Here is a 15,092-nt window from a genome sequence, read left to right on the forward strand (position 1 = left end):
CACCGTGCCCTTGGGGCGGGAAGAGGCGCTTATGATTGACGTGACGATTGCCCAATAGTCTCGGAGAACGGTTTGGCCGTTGCCCAATGGTGAGTGCCTATAGCAGTGTCCCTGCTGTCGATCAACTGGAGGGTGTGGATTACCGAAGGGGCGGGCCCTTCACTTGACAGTGATGGACACGCTCTTTAACCTGTGAGACCACGGGGAGTCCAGGCGCCGCCCAATCAGATGCAAGGAGGCGGGCCGCGCCTGGCAAAGCACGCTGCGGTTGGTTGGCGCGGGTGCCAGTCAGGACGGGGTGGGGGAGGGGGGGGTCGCCGGGCCGCTGTTTGTTGTCATCCCAAGATGGAGTTTCTGCTGGGGAACCCGTTCAGCACCCCGGTGGGGCAGAGCCTCGGTAAGGCGGGCCGGGGGCCGCTGGGGACCCGGGGGGGTTGTCGGGCGCCCTGGGAGTTACTGGGGACTCTGGGGGTGGGGGGTGGGGCCTGTGGGGATCGCTGCAGGTAGTGGGGGGCTCGGGATAGTGGGGATCCCTGGGGGTTAGTGGGGGTCTCTGGAGGCTTTGGGCCTCTGTGGGGGTTAATGGGGGTCTCTGGAGGCGGCCGGGGGGGGCTGGAGTGGTTAATAGGGGACTCTGGCGGCAGTGGGGGGCTGTGGGGGTTATTGGAGGACTCTGGCAGTGGTGGGGGTCCTCTGGGCGTTAATGGGGGCCTCTGGGGGCAGTGGGACCTCTGTGGGAGTTAACGAGGGTCTCTGGAGGCAGTGGAACATCGGTGGGTCAGCAGGGGACTCTGGAGCTAGGGAGGGGTCTGTAGGGGTTAATGGGGATCTCTGGAGGCATTGAGAGGCCTGTGGGTGTTAATAGAGGACTCTGGAGTTAGTGGGGGGTTCCTGGAGGTAGGGCAGATACCTGGAGGTTGGTGGGGCCTGTGGAGGTAGTGAGGCATTTCTGAAGGCAGGGCAGATCTCTGGGGTTTGGCGGGGTCTGTGGAGGTACTGGGAAGCCCTCAGGATGGGGTGGTGCTCTAGAGCTTCATGAGAGTCCCTGAGGGCTTAGAGTGTATCTCGGGGGGTTAGTGGAAGGCTCAGTGGGTGACAGAGGGTCCTGGGGTTATCAGTTTTGGGGTTAGCTCAGAAGTCTGGGCTTTGGGCAGGTTCCGGTTGCCATGAGGAAGGAGCTACTTCACTTCAAGATGGTTGATAGATGAAGGAGAGTTGTGTGCTTCTTCCAGCTCCTTTCCCTGCATATGAGTGCCTTGTTACAGAGTTAGGTTGTTCAGCCTCCGCCACCTTGTTTCTAAAGTGTTGAAACCTCCAAGGACCCATGCATACACAGCAAAGGTGATGTTGTTTAGAGATATAAGCACATGCTCAGTCTTCAGCCCAGAGCTTGAATTGTTGTTTTGCTAATGATTTGGTGACGTTAGACAGATTATTTTGAGTATATCATCACTGTACAGTTAGCCAAACCCTTACTGGGTTGCTGTGTCTACTCCCTCACTCCTACACATACATTCATTCTCATCTGTGGCAAGTCTGGTTTTGGTCTGGGCTGTCACAGCTGGGGCCATGGGAGAAAGCCCAGACCCTACTTTTGCAGAGGTTGATAAGTTGCCCACAGCTGGGTGAGCTGTCATTCCCTCCCGCTGTCTGCTCTTAGGCCCCAAAGAAGTACGAGATCTCCCACATTTCAAAGGGAAAGAACAATAGTCTGGCTCAGGTTCCTGCAGCACAGGGGCCTTGGCATATGCTCCCAGAAGCCGAAGCGATGTTCAGTTGGATGCAGTTGTACCGGTATCCCTCTCCAATGAGGGATGCTCCATGCTGTTAATTTCTTTGTGCCTTGATTTGTTTCTTAAGGGACAGTAACTCTAATGCCTTATTTAGGGGTTATAGACAGTATAATCTATAGCTATGTGAAATATAGTCTATAGCTATTCTATATGAATTTATGGATTGACGGAAGACTTGCGTCTGTGGAAATTACAGTGGGAAAATTTTGCAGAGTATCTGGTCATGACCTCAAAACCCAAAAGTTTTTTTATAGTAGTTTCCTCACCCACACATGCAGACACACCCCATTGTAGAACTAAAAGGCTCTTAAAGGGGTAAGTCTCACACTGTGCTTTGAAGATGGACTCTCGCTTTGTCAAGCTATATGGAGCATATGTATATCTTGCTGTTTTTCTTTAGCCATCTGGGGTGTTTATGTCTTTTGGTTAGGAAGAGAGGTGCTGAGAGTTTGAGGATAATAACAAGAACTGTGAAAGTTAAACATAATTTTAAAGTGAATTTGCTTTGTTGTGTTTGGCCATCTGATAACATCTGCCAGGACAGCTGTCTGCTTTGCTGCTTGGACAAGGGCTCTACAATAAGCGTTGTTAGGGAAGGCAATAATTTCTAATCTATTTAATGTCAGATTCTTTTAGCATCAGTAAGTAATTTAAGGGGGCCTCTTTAAGACATAATTATTGGTGTTTTTAAAAATAAAATCTGCTTTTCTAGTTTTCTGCCTTTCTAACTGGGGAGTTTAAACATTTGCATAGGTCTTGCATCCCCTTGTTCTCTTTGAATGAGCAATAGCTGCCAACTTAAAGACTTCTAACACAAAGCTCTGAGAGAGCTACCTTCATCAGCTATAGTTAGGTATCTATGAGGGGCTTATAATGCGACTTCCCATAATGGAAAATTCGGTTTAGCTTTAAGAATGTTTTTTATCCAGAGGGGAAGAGATAGCTGCAGATTTTATTTTGGAAGAAAAATTTTGCTTCGTCTTATATCACTGCCAGTTATGCCTTTCTGAGACAACAGTAAAACAAAAGCATGCCTTGTTCTCAGACGGCGCTATTTGCTCAGTGTTTCCACAGTTTTTTTTTTTTTCATTGAACTTGTGGAATATAGTTTTCACTTATGTTTCTCTTCATTCTTTAAAAGGAACTGAATAATTTCATATTTCTGTTGAAACATATTGTGTTGAACACAGTTGTGATGTTTTCAAGCAAGGCCTAACACTCACCATAAGGGAGAAGTGCAGAAAATTATGTAGGTCCATCAGCACACCAAGAATGCATGTTCTCTGCCAGGAAGTAGCAGTGGTTCACATAAAGATTTAATTAGGGCTAGACAACGTCTTCAGATAAATGCCAGGTCTGAAAGAACAAAGATGTCAGAAAAGGTTTTGGGAGAGCTGAGAGTGATAATACAAGAGATTTTCTCTTTTCCTCCTTCTCTTCATCTGGATAATGTCTGAAGCTAGGGAGGGTTTTTATGTTAACTCTTTTGCTTAATGTGGGAAAGTAATGCTAGGATGAGCTCAGAGGATTTGTAATGGAGATGGACAGAGTCTCTTGCCTCTAAAGTGCCGGTTTCAATGGGAGCAAGGTTCCTCATGTGTGAAAGCTACCTGATTTTTGGCAAGTGGCTTGTTCAGTAGCCTCTGTTTAGTTTCCGGTGGTCACATAACAGAAAATATAAAACTTCACCATTGGTACTAATTACAAACCTCCCTTAATTTTTTTTTAATACTTTGACCTGTGGACACTGAACTGTCTTTTATTCTCTAGAAATGTTGTCTCCAGAGTTGAGTGGGTGGTTTTCCACAGGGTTTTATGTGGAAGGTAGTCAGTCAGCTGTTGCAGTGTGCCTAGGAGCTTCCTGAATTTATTTAAAAAATGTTTTGCTCTCTGTACCTGGAGGTTGCAGTGAAGCAAGGTAATAGCACCATTTTGCATATAGGCTAAGAAGCTCATTCAGGGTTATGTAGCAGAATCTATTGCTTCTCACAGACTTAATGGGTAAATGATGCTTTTCAGCATCCCATCAGACTTAGAAGTAGTCTCCATAGTCCCTTTGCCACTCCATAATGTTGCTTTTGTCAGTTGTCAACTCTTTCTAACAGGCCTCCTCGTGAAGATCAGGGGCAGGGGTTTTGTGCGGAGCAGGGCAGCCGGTGCTTCTGGCAAGTGGCATGCTCTTACTCAGTGCCCGGCTTCCCGCGAACCCAGCAGCAGTCTGCGTTGCTAGCTGCGGACCCCAAAAGGGCACGGGAGTTTCCACTTGTATTGCATTCCTCTGGTTGAGCCCAGCTCAGGCAGTTGAGGGAAGGCCTGACCGCCAGCCCCAGCCCCAGGATTTCTGAGAAAGCTGGGAAGAATCCGAGGGGGGGAAGTGGATGCCTCGGGTTTCTGGGACTGCGTTAGGGCTGACATGTCTATTTAGGATTCTTTGTGGTACTGGGAGTCGGGCCAGTTCTTATGACTGAATTATTTAGTTTATTTTTCTCCGTTAATATTGTGAATTTGTATGAGTGCAGGTAGACTCGATTCTTAGAGGAAGACTGTTTTGAAGAACACTCCTGACCTGGGAGTAGGGGGAATACAGGAAGATGTGTAGTAAAACAGTGAAGACAAAGTGCTTGGTATCTGGAGGCAGACTGGCTCGTGGAAAAAGCTACAATTGACAGTAGCAAGAGTTTGCCTTGAGATTCAGTGTCCCACTGTAAATTGCATTTTTATCTTTCTTTGTTCAAGGGAGCCATCTTTAAAGTGTCACCACTCTATTCAAGGTTATTAGAACAAATATCCTTACCACAGGTTAGCAAAAACATCTTAGATGATTCAAACTGATTGAATTTCGAGAACGTGGAGTACTGCTGACTTTTTTCTTCATGCTGCTTATTTGATATATGCCATATGGCTTACACATGAGGAAACAGTAAAACCGGTTAAATTTTGTAGTACTTTTTTACTCTAGTGACTTTGCGAACACTTCAGGAGAATTTTTATTTGTTTGAATCCAAACCAAGACTTGCTCCTTGCCCCCCTCAGCTCCCTCAGGTGTGAAGGGCTGAGTTCAGGCAGCGGTGTGTGAAATGGGCTCCTTGCAGGTAGGCAGACAGAAAACACATGGGTCTGGTTTTGGTAGTGGCTCTGCTAAGGGCTGTGGTGTGAATTTCTGAAGCCAGCCTTTTTCATCACAGTCTTAAGTCTGTTTGAGCCAAAGGTTTCCAGAAAGAGAGATCCAACACCTGAGTTAAATGCACAGGAACCTAAAAATTATTTTTTAACTGTGTAGCAGAAATTAAGTGACTCTTCTCCGTGTCCTGCATAATTGGGGGTGGGGGTGTTGAGCAGAAGATGCTGGTTTACATCCTTGGTTCCTGTTGACGAAGGAAGCTCTGCATATGGGATGCAGGATTGGGCACTTGCCTTGGAATCTGTGTTCAGAGGAGACCCAGTGCTGTGATTTAATAAGGAGTATTGTTTAAGGAGGCTTAGGGTTTCAGCGAAGGACACACAGGCACTTTATTGAAGCAACAGCGAAGCAGACAGCTTTTCAATTGATTTTTATCAAAGCACTTGCAGTTTCCATTCAAGGCTGTTAAATTGATAATAAATATGGTGCAAAGAGTCTGTTTCCAGAGCTGCTGTTTTGTTTTCCACTCTCTTTTTTTGAAATGAGAAACTGGCGTAGCTTGGGGGTGTATAAACACCTTTTCATTTTCCTTTCTTTGTAAGAAACTCTTAAGACCTTTCTTCAGGTTTCTTATATCTTAAGATTTTCATGAGACTTAAAATAAAAGTAGTCTCTAAATAAATGAATAAATCGATAACTATATGCAGGAATAGAGAGGTGTATTATGATGAACAATCCATTGTAATCCTGTAGGAGGAATTAACTCGTGCTTTCTTGTCCACACACACAATTTGCCTAAATTCCTTTCAGAGTAAATCTGCAGCTTTGCTGTGCTTATAAGTAAAGTATTTTTTTAAAGGAAAACCCATTTCCCAAGGGCAGAACTCAGCATTCAAAGAGCACACCGTAGGATCAGGTACCAGTGAGAATTAAATGTTTGCGCCATGCTGTTGGGGTCTGAATCATCTATCTTTTTGTGAATTCCACTGTAATAAAATAGAAAGTCCTAAGAAACATTCTTGCTCTTACACAGAACCACTGAAGTATTGCGCCTCGTTCTTAAGCTAGGTTTTCTCCGTACAGGATATATAACTTGTCTTACTATCAGAGGTCCACAGCATATACTGTATCAAAAAGGTGAACATTGTCTTTGCCCACAGTGAAGAGGGCAGAGGAAGTATTCTCCTGGAAGTTGCTAAAATACATTTATATGCACTCTCCTAGCTGGTCAGTTATTAAAATTCAGGCCTCCAGTGTTCATATAGAATTGTGCTAGTCATGCAAAAGACACTTAGATAAAATGCTTTTAGTTTTATAAGATTATTTGGATCTGCTTTCATTTGATGATAATGGATTATGTTGTAAGGAGAATTTCCATGAAATACAGAAATGGATATCTTTGCGTTTAAAGGAGCAAATAAATACTGAGTCATGAATCTAGCAACTTGGGGGAACTACATACATGTGCGAAGCTGGATAATTAGTATAATACCATTTAATACTGGGTTCCTAAGACTGGATTTATTTTATAGGCACAAAAGCAGATTGTAGTTCATGAAGGTATTAGAGCATGTATTTCTGAGTAATGCAGTTTTATCTCCTCCAGCACAGTATGCTTAAATGTATATTCCATATGCTTTTAATATAAACCTATATGTACCAGGTTGCAATGTGGGGACAGCTGGTTCCCAGTTTGATACTGTTCTGTTCATGTACTCTGCAGATTTTTAAGCCTTGTATTTAAAACATGCTAAATAACTAAAGGAAAAGCCCCATACACCCTTCCAACTGATTTCTTGTTCCATCCAAAACAATTTATTTGCGCAGAAAGGAAACAAGGAGAAGTATTGTATGTTTTCCTTAGCTGAATTAAGAACACATTTCAACTAGTTAAACTTTCCTTTGATTTCTTAAAACTGGATTAGGATTTTAATTAAGCAGTCTTTGAAGGTGATCAGTGCATTTGATAGTATCCTCAGTGGTGAAATATCTGTAAAATGGTCAGCGAAGGAACAAAATAAATGAGCGGTTTTTGCAGAAATTGCTGTGACATGCTCTGTGATGGTGAAGAGCACTGCACAGTGTCTGCGGGCTTGGTGCTTTTTAGAGGTGTCCTGGCGTGCTTGTTTCTTGTCCGGTATTTAATGTCTGACTCTGGGTGAATCGCTTCGCACTCTGTTCCCTGGTTTCACAATCTGTGCAATGTGCAGCTGATAAGAAGCATAAACACTTGGAAAACACACAGGGGAGAGGAACCCTGAATAGATAGGAGATGAACCTAAAGGCCAGTCTGAATAATACTGTTTATTATTATATTACTATTTCTGCTATGATGGGTCTGCACAGATCATCCAGAACTAGTTATCCATTTTCTTATTTGCATCCATCTGGGGGAATGCTAGTTTCTACACAGAAGAAACTTGTTGCTGAATTTGAGGAAGAATAAAAATCCTATCTCTAAAGCCTTATCTCCTGCCTTTGCTTAGTCATTCTGCTGACAGTTCTCCCTGATTGTTTTGCTCATTTGTTATCCTCCCTTGGAAAGGGCTCTTGTGAATTGGTGGTTCTTGGACACAAAAGATGCTGGTCTAAAGGCTTTCCTGCATCCAAATCCCTCTTCCCTTAGGAGCAGGTAGTGTGCTGCAGGTAAACATGTCTTTACATTGCTTATGGAACCGGATCTTCCAATTTATAAGCACTCTTTCAGTTGCTCCAGAAGGGGAGATGCAAATAAATGCAGCCAGTCTGTTATTGAAAGTAGCGTCTTTAAATTTAAATATGCTCTCCGCGATTGTTCTGTGTCAGCCAAAGTGATACGATTGTTCCCATAATGTAGTAACTGATTTGAGAATCAAGGATTAGGGAAGAAAAAAACACACCTACGCACACACCCTGTCTGTGGGTAGCTCAGTGCGTGTCTGTGTACAGGCTGCTTACCAGGGCTTCTGTATCGCTCGGCGTTTGCAGGGTAACCTCAGAGAGCGTCAGAAGACTCGGAAGTGCTAAGACATTCGGGAGAAACCTGCTGTATAGCTTGGTTAATGTGAAAGCCTGGTTATTCCTTGAGAGCAAGTCAGCCCGTTCCCCAGCTGGCTCTCAGCAGCGTTTGGAGTTAGATTACTTTGAGAAGAAATTCTCTGTTCAAATTCAGACCGAAGCAGCAGCACACAAAATGAAGGCACGTGGTGGTGTTACAGACTATGTTTGAACCCCAAGAACTTTGCAGAGCATCAGTGTCTTATTGTCAAGGCGAGAAGGACTTTGTTACATCCCAAGTATGATCAAGAGTATTTAGGATGTTGCTAACTTGGGGGTGTTGCATCCCCTCTGTTTTCGTGGGCTGCATCTGCTGTGAGAAGTGTGACAAGGAAGACAAACGTAACGAAGAATTCACACTCCTTGCGTGCTTGAGTAAATGCAAAAAAAGTCACTTTTTAAAATCTGGTATTTCCTGACTTTTGCTTTTTTGCTTTTAACTATAGTTTTGTCTCAATTCAGCTCAAAATAGCTTGTGCGTTTATTTTCCTTTTGGAAGGAAAAGGACATCCCTTCTTGCCTATACAAACAAAAAGTTACCTTGAGCAGATTAAAGAAACTGCAAGCTTCAGCAGCTTTGCCAGCAAATTTTGGAAGGTCTTTGCACTGTACTAGCCCTACAGACTAGCAGTATTTCATAGCTTCCAATCGCTTTGTCTTTTCAGACTAATAAATACGTCTGTAGCTGAGCATGGAGGCATTTTATTTATGCCGTGACAACCAAATAATTTTTGAAATACAGATTTTTTTCAGACATCTGTAAGTCTTTAATTAGCAATCCTGTCCAAAAAGTCAAGCCTGAAGCTTTCAGCTGCAGTACGTTTTTGACAGAGGTGATCCAAAAATGAGATAATATATTATAACTCATCCTTCCAAAATGTCTTTTGTCCCCCACCTTAATTTTGTGAAAGCTACTAAGTCAGTTCCTTTTGGACTGAAATCAAGCAGGTGAAATCTTAGTCCAAATATTTGTTTTAGGAAATCTTATATAGCAGCAGAAGAGATGAATGGATTTGATACTATGAACATCTGTTGGGCTCAATACAAACTCTTTTCCCTCTTATATATGAAGCTGTCCAGAATCTTTATTCCTTAGTGTTCCTGAAAAACCGCTCACTGAGCAGTTACCTGGGAGTTGAGGAACTTAGTCACTCAGTTGGTTGCTAATTTACGATTAGGGGAGAAAATCACAGTGTAAACGCTACAGGAATATTTTGTTTATAGGGAATCTTGAACTCAGTCTCCACGTTGTGGCTAGTTATTCCCTGAACATTCTCTGATATTTTCCTGAGCAGTTGTTATGTGGTCGAGGTAGGGTAATAAGAGGATCGCTAACGAAAGTTAGGGGTTAAGCAGAATCCAGTATATAATTTGATTTTTGGGTACCCTTATCTCTTGTTCAAGCCGTTGTAATAAATAGCTTGTTTTTTCATTATCTTTGAGCTGCCCTTTCTGTACTGATTTTCGGTTCTTCTAATTAGAAGGGTATTTTAGTGAAAAGAGCGATCTCAGACCTTTGTGAAATTTTCTGCTAGTACAAATAATGGCAAATCTGAAATCATTTATTAGACAAGAAGTTGTTATGGCAACTATAAGATGGCTGGCTAATCAGAGAGTGAGATCAGTTTTTATTTACAAGCGTAATGAGCAATTAAGTTTGAGCAGCTGTCAGACTTGGAAAGTGATTAAAGTTCAGCAAACAACCCAAATGGGTCAGTGTTCAGTTCTGGTGCTTTTCTGACATTGCAGCTTGATCATGTGTGTGTTTTAGCTACTATAATTAAAACTGCCTTCACAATCCTTATCTATGCCAATGACTTGGCATAGCCAGTAAGTAGTGAAAAATCCCTCTTCCAGCCAGGTTCCTTAAAGGGTATTGGCAGCTAATGAGATATTTCATGTGTAGCATCTCTTAAAGTGGTGGCTGCTTGTGCATGAATCCTAGTTTACATGCTGGCTTGCACAGTCATCTCCAGGCCATTGATGATCACTGGGAGAGAGACCTGAAATGGTACAGTCTGGTTCAGGCAGACTTTACGCCTCTAAAGGGCACTCTTTCGTATAAGGCATCATCATATTGTGGTTGGTTGCTTAGGAAGCTGCTTCTCAACTAAAGGGAAGAGTGTGCACAGTGTACCCAAAGAGGCTGAGAAACTCTTGATTCACCCAGAAATGTACGGGGACACCCAAGACAGCTTAACCTTAAAAGGTGGTAAAGCTCAATCGTTCAGCTAATCACCCAGTGAACTAGGCCAGGCTAGTGCCTTTGCTGGTGCTCACTGCTTTCCAGATTCCAGAAGAGTGTATACCTTCATACTTGGAAAGTTATCTTCCCATCCGTAATCTGGCGTTTTCAGGATATACTAGTTTAGCCTTTCCATTTGCTAGGATATACTTCCCTGTTGCAGATAGTAAATAAGCCAAACTGCTTGTATGTCATGCTCAAAATCTGTGTTCTAGTGAGAATTTTCAGCTGTCCAAGGATTAATAGAGCTGTTTTCCAAAAGTACACTGCAATCCTCTGATATGTTTACATTGTTTTTAATTTTACAGTAGTACAGTATTGCATAATATAATACATGCTATTACAGTGGAACATAAAATGTACTGAGACGGTTCCTGACTTAAAGAATTTACTAAGTAGTATGACTAGATTATGCAGGTGGATGAATGGGGACTTACGGAAAAGTAAAATGACAATCTCAGAAACAGGCATTTGCATGCTCGATCTAAACTTCTGGTATTTACATTTTCTATTTATCAGCTTTTCAGGTTTGTCTGCAGCAGTGACACATGAGAACCAGGCTTGTGGAAGTGGAGTTGAATTTTTATGGGGCTGTTAGAGAGCAAGAATCTACATTTCTCAGCCCATACAAGATGGAACTGTGCACACGTGTCTTGTTATTATTGTTGCCTGATTTATACTCAGGTTTTCTGAGAAGATCATTCAGAAATGTTCAGCCCTTAAGCTTTAGCAGGAATAGCTAGCTTGGCCTGTTGAAAGAGGCAGCTGGCAACTGAGCCCTTTCAATGACAGCCGCATTGGCAAAAGTTATTCCTGTTATCTGAGAGCGCTTCATCCAGCTCCCTCCTCTTCCTGCAGTGAAAGACTTGGCATATCCCAGTCACTGGTTTTCAAGCCATGTAGATACAGGAGAATTTGAATGGGATAGGAACTAGTTGCCTCTTTTACAGGTTTACTGTCATCTGTTAGAGCAGTGTGAAGGGAGGCTGCAAAACTGAAAAGCAACCTGAGGCATCTCTCACTGGAAAACATGAATTGTCAGACATGAAAAGCTGCTGACTTCTCACTGTCTTGTTCCCTTCTGCTTGTGGGTTAATTGGAGTTTTCCAGAGGGTACCGAGCTCTCACTTTCATGGTTGTAGACAATTAGGAGTGCTGGGTGAGGGAGCATTAGCGTGAAATAATCCTAGTGCAAGATTTGTTTAGTTCCATTGATAACACATTTTAATTATCTTGTATGAATGTTTACTTAAAAATAGGCTGTAGCGTGCTGCAGTTAAAGAGTAAACGTGTTCTTGTAACTGCTTTCTCTGTAGGAATGACAGATTTTGCCTTTTTTCCCCTTACCAAATGTAATTAGTGTTTTCGGTTTATTTTGAGCATGTGAGAACGCAGACAATTGACTTTAGGAGTAACCTGTGAGGAAAAAAAAAGAATACTAATGTAGGAGCCTGATGGATTATCTTTGCCTTATAGTTTGTTTGCAGCAAACAACGTGTTACAAGTGAGTGGGTGGGAGGGGGAGTTTTAAATATATGGGGATGGATTTTTAGACTTTGCAGCTGATGTGGATTAAAAATTCTTAGAACATTTCATCCATGAAAGGCAATTAGTTTTGTTTTATGAATATGAAAAGCACGTAGCTTGTAAGTACTGGAGTGAAGTCCCAAGTGAGTTATTAGAACTTGCTTTACTCATGTAGTACAAAATTAGCCATCAAGAGCTGATGGATTTCAAATATAGCTCACTGACACACTGATCATCCATGACTTTTCATAAAGACTTTTTTTCCAGTCCCACCTGTAATTGCTCGATGCCATTGGTGTGAAGTCCTGCATGGGGCAGCTAGTCACGGAGCACAAGGCCTTCTTGATCTTGCTTGCGCTTGTAGCATTTCATGCATCTGGAATACCGAAGTGTAATACGGGGCTTCCTGGAGCTCTGCATGGTGAAACTAGGCGTCCGGATGTGTAGAATATTCTTCTTCCTCTCTCTTTCCTCCTGGTGGTATCTCACTGGCCATAGTCATTCTTCTGCTTGTACGTGTGATATCCTTTTGCTACTTTTTTTGTAAAGTTTTAAAGTTATTTGCAAACAGTTTGTTTAAGAAACTGTCACACTGGCGTTCTGTGTAATTCTTATAAAAATAAATCCACTGCAATGGAGCCTTTAGGTGTACTTGCCAGCAAAGAAGTTGAGAAATAAAGCCCTACTTTCAGCTACCTCTTCTCTCAGATTTGTAAGTTAGGGCCGATAAAGATGAATGGATCCTGCAGATTTTTACAGCAGTTTTTTTTTGGCATTAGGACAAATTCATGTCTATAAATTAGATATTTGTTTAAGCAATTTTACTGGAATATTGATGTGGTCTAGAGTGAGTTGTCTTGGTGAGAAAAGCTTCTCAGCTACTAAGAGATATTTTGAAAAAGAATAGACTTTCTAGCTTCTTTGGGTAGTTTTTTGTCTGTTTTTTTGAATAGGGTGAGCCCAAACCCAGCTATTAAGTAATTTCCTATTTCTAGTCTTGGTGAATATGCAGTATTCATCTAGTATGGCAGTGTTTTAATACTTGAGGTGCTCAATTAAGAAACTGTCAGGGTAGTTACCGCAGTGATCCCAAATTCTTGGAGAAATACAAACCATATAAAAACCCTTCGGCAAGTAGTAGGCTGAAATGCAAGTTCTGCCTATGGACATGACTAAATGGTGATGAAATTTGGTATACAACAGTGGCTGCCCTGCTGTGGTCAAAAGGTGGTGTAGATTTGCTGTACTGATAAATTCACCCATATGGAGTCATATGGACAAGTTCTGGTTACTTACAGTCTAATGCAGAAAAGGCAAATCCAAGGCAGAACGTTTTGTCACCCAAAACGTTTTAATTTATGCTCTTGTGCCTCTCATCTAGGGAAGAAAGATGGACACTCAGAGCGTGAGAGTATTAGACTGCTGGAAGTGTTGCCTAATAGATCACAGACGTCTGTGAACTGGCAAGCCGTCGTCTCCCCTGCTGCAGCATTACAGGGGGACAGTTGGCCCTAAGATGTGACACGTCCTAAAAGAACATTAATTTGTTGCTCTCCTTCAGTAAATCACGCAGTAAACATCTCCATTCAAATCCCTTAAAATCCATTCATATACAGCATATATTTTAAAATGCTTTGGCATTTCTGATTGAAGGCTTTAGCGCATTGATTTGTGACGTGAGCAGGTACTTGTCTGTCAACTGTAAAGTAACACAACGCTTTGAATGTTGTGGGTTTGCGGTGGGACAGGAATCCTGCCAAGGTCACTGCTGAAAGCGGGAGAGTCACCCGCCGGTACAGCATGCTCTGCTTCCGAGTTTTAGGGAGAAGAGCCTCTGAATCATGCAACTGGCTTGACGAGCAGAGAGCTGTTTTCGTATGACCTAGTTCTGAAGGACAGCTGTTTGCAGTACGTGGGTCAACATGTTAGCTTTAATGAACGTACAGTACATAGGAGGAAGGGGTTGGGTGGTTTTTTTCAAGCTGTCTAGAATGAGGAAGTCTGAAGTATTTCACTTTTTTTTGTTAAAGAAGCAGTGGTCTCTTTCTGCCATCTGTTTGAAAGGGAGAGACTTACGTACACATGTCATTCAGTGAAGCATGGTGTCAGCAGCAACAGTTTCTGCTGATGGGGGAGCTTCAGTGAGAAGATTCATAACAAAAGTCTTTCTTGTTTAGAAACACACTGCTCAGATTCCAGTTGCCTTTAAGGGCTGTGACTAAATCATTGTTTCTGCCTAGTGTGAACTACATCTGAATACAGAAACTGCCCGGACTAGGTTGTCCTGTTGGGCCATTTCTGTACAGATTCAGTGGTTGTAGTACTGTAACGTCAGTCTGGTTTTACAGCCTGCAAATACATTTGAGACCTGTGAGGTGTGACAAACTAAGCCGGTCAGGCTGATAAGCTCTCCCGCCTACCCTGACGTTATTATAAGGATTTCTGTTTTGTTTTTCTCCGTGTTCAGGTAGAGCTCTGATCTGAGTATAGAAGAAAAATCTTCTTTGTTATACAGTTGTTAATATTTGTTTAATATGTATTAATCCATTCAGCTTGCTTTGCTTCTGAAACTGTTGCTCTGCTATGCTCAGTGAATCAGCTGTGGTTTCCTGCTCCTGAGGGGCTGAATTTCTGGGAGATGTTAAGCAGTATCTGTTCTGCAGCGTACCTAAATCACAGGAATGCTGTAACAGAACTGTAAATACCGTGAGGTCTTTGAAAAGGCACAATAATTGCATACTACATATTTCTGATTGCAGTTAAGGATGATCTGGGAGATAGGCTTAAAGAAGTTTGGCATTTGGTTGGCAGTTTCAGAAAGAATAAAACCTGGAATTTAATTGGAGAAAATGACAGTTCCCAGTCTAGCACTGTGCCTTCAGACTGCATTTGAGCTAAATACTCTTTATGGTTGCACATGTGCATATCTACAGATTCTCTTGCTATTTTCTTTTAGTGTAGACTCCACATTCATTACAGACCTTGATGATTCATTTATTCAACTCCAGCAACTTCTGCAAAGCAATCAGTGCGGACAGATGACTTCATTCCAGGGAGTTTCAATGTGAGCATAGCTAAAATCAATTGGAAAGTCGCAACAGGCAAAGTGGATGACCAGCGTTGCTGCAGTACAACCCGAATCACGTTTTTCCATAATGCCTTGCAGTTCAGATTGAGCCCGTTTGTTCTAGCTGACTGGCTTTTCTTTGGAAGTGTGAAGCTCAGCATTTTCAGAGAAGTGTGAAATAAGGAGTGTAGAAAAAGGACTTGGAGCAGTGAGGTGGCTAATTGAAAAATGCTCTTGGAGCTTTGCTTTCTAACAAAGAAACTGGCAGTTTTTATGAATAAGTCACTTCAGTGTTTAGTTTTG

At 42.4% G+C, this 15,092-nt stretch overlaps 1 protein-coding gene across 3 annotated transcripts in view; it reads left to right on the forward strand.

Annotated features, from left to right (window-relative positions):
• The first annotated feature begins 286 nt into the window (after positions 1-286).
• The window catches only part of TOM1L2 (target of myb1 like 2 membrane trafficking protein), a 58,577-nt gene continuing 43,771 nt past the window's right edge, over positions 287-15,092 (forward strand). For all 3 annotated transcript variants that reach the window (XM_026095162.2, XM_026095164.2, XM_026095165.2), the window contains exon 1: positions 287-397. In XM_026095162.2, coding sequence (XP_025950947.2) covers positions 346-397 — 52 coding nt within the window. In that variant the 5' untranslated portion in view covers positions 287-345. The remainder of the gene's footprint in view (positions 398-15,092) is intronic.

This window comes from Dromaius novaehollandiae, chromosome 14, assembly GCF_036370855.1.
Source record: "Dromaius novaehollandiae isolate bDroNov1 chromosome 14, bDroNov1.hap1, whole genome shotgun sequence".
Lineage (NCBI taxonomy): Eukaryota > Metazoa > Chordata > Aves > Casuariiformes > Dromaiidae > Dromaius > Dromaius novaehollandiae.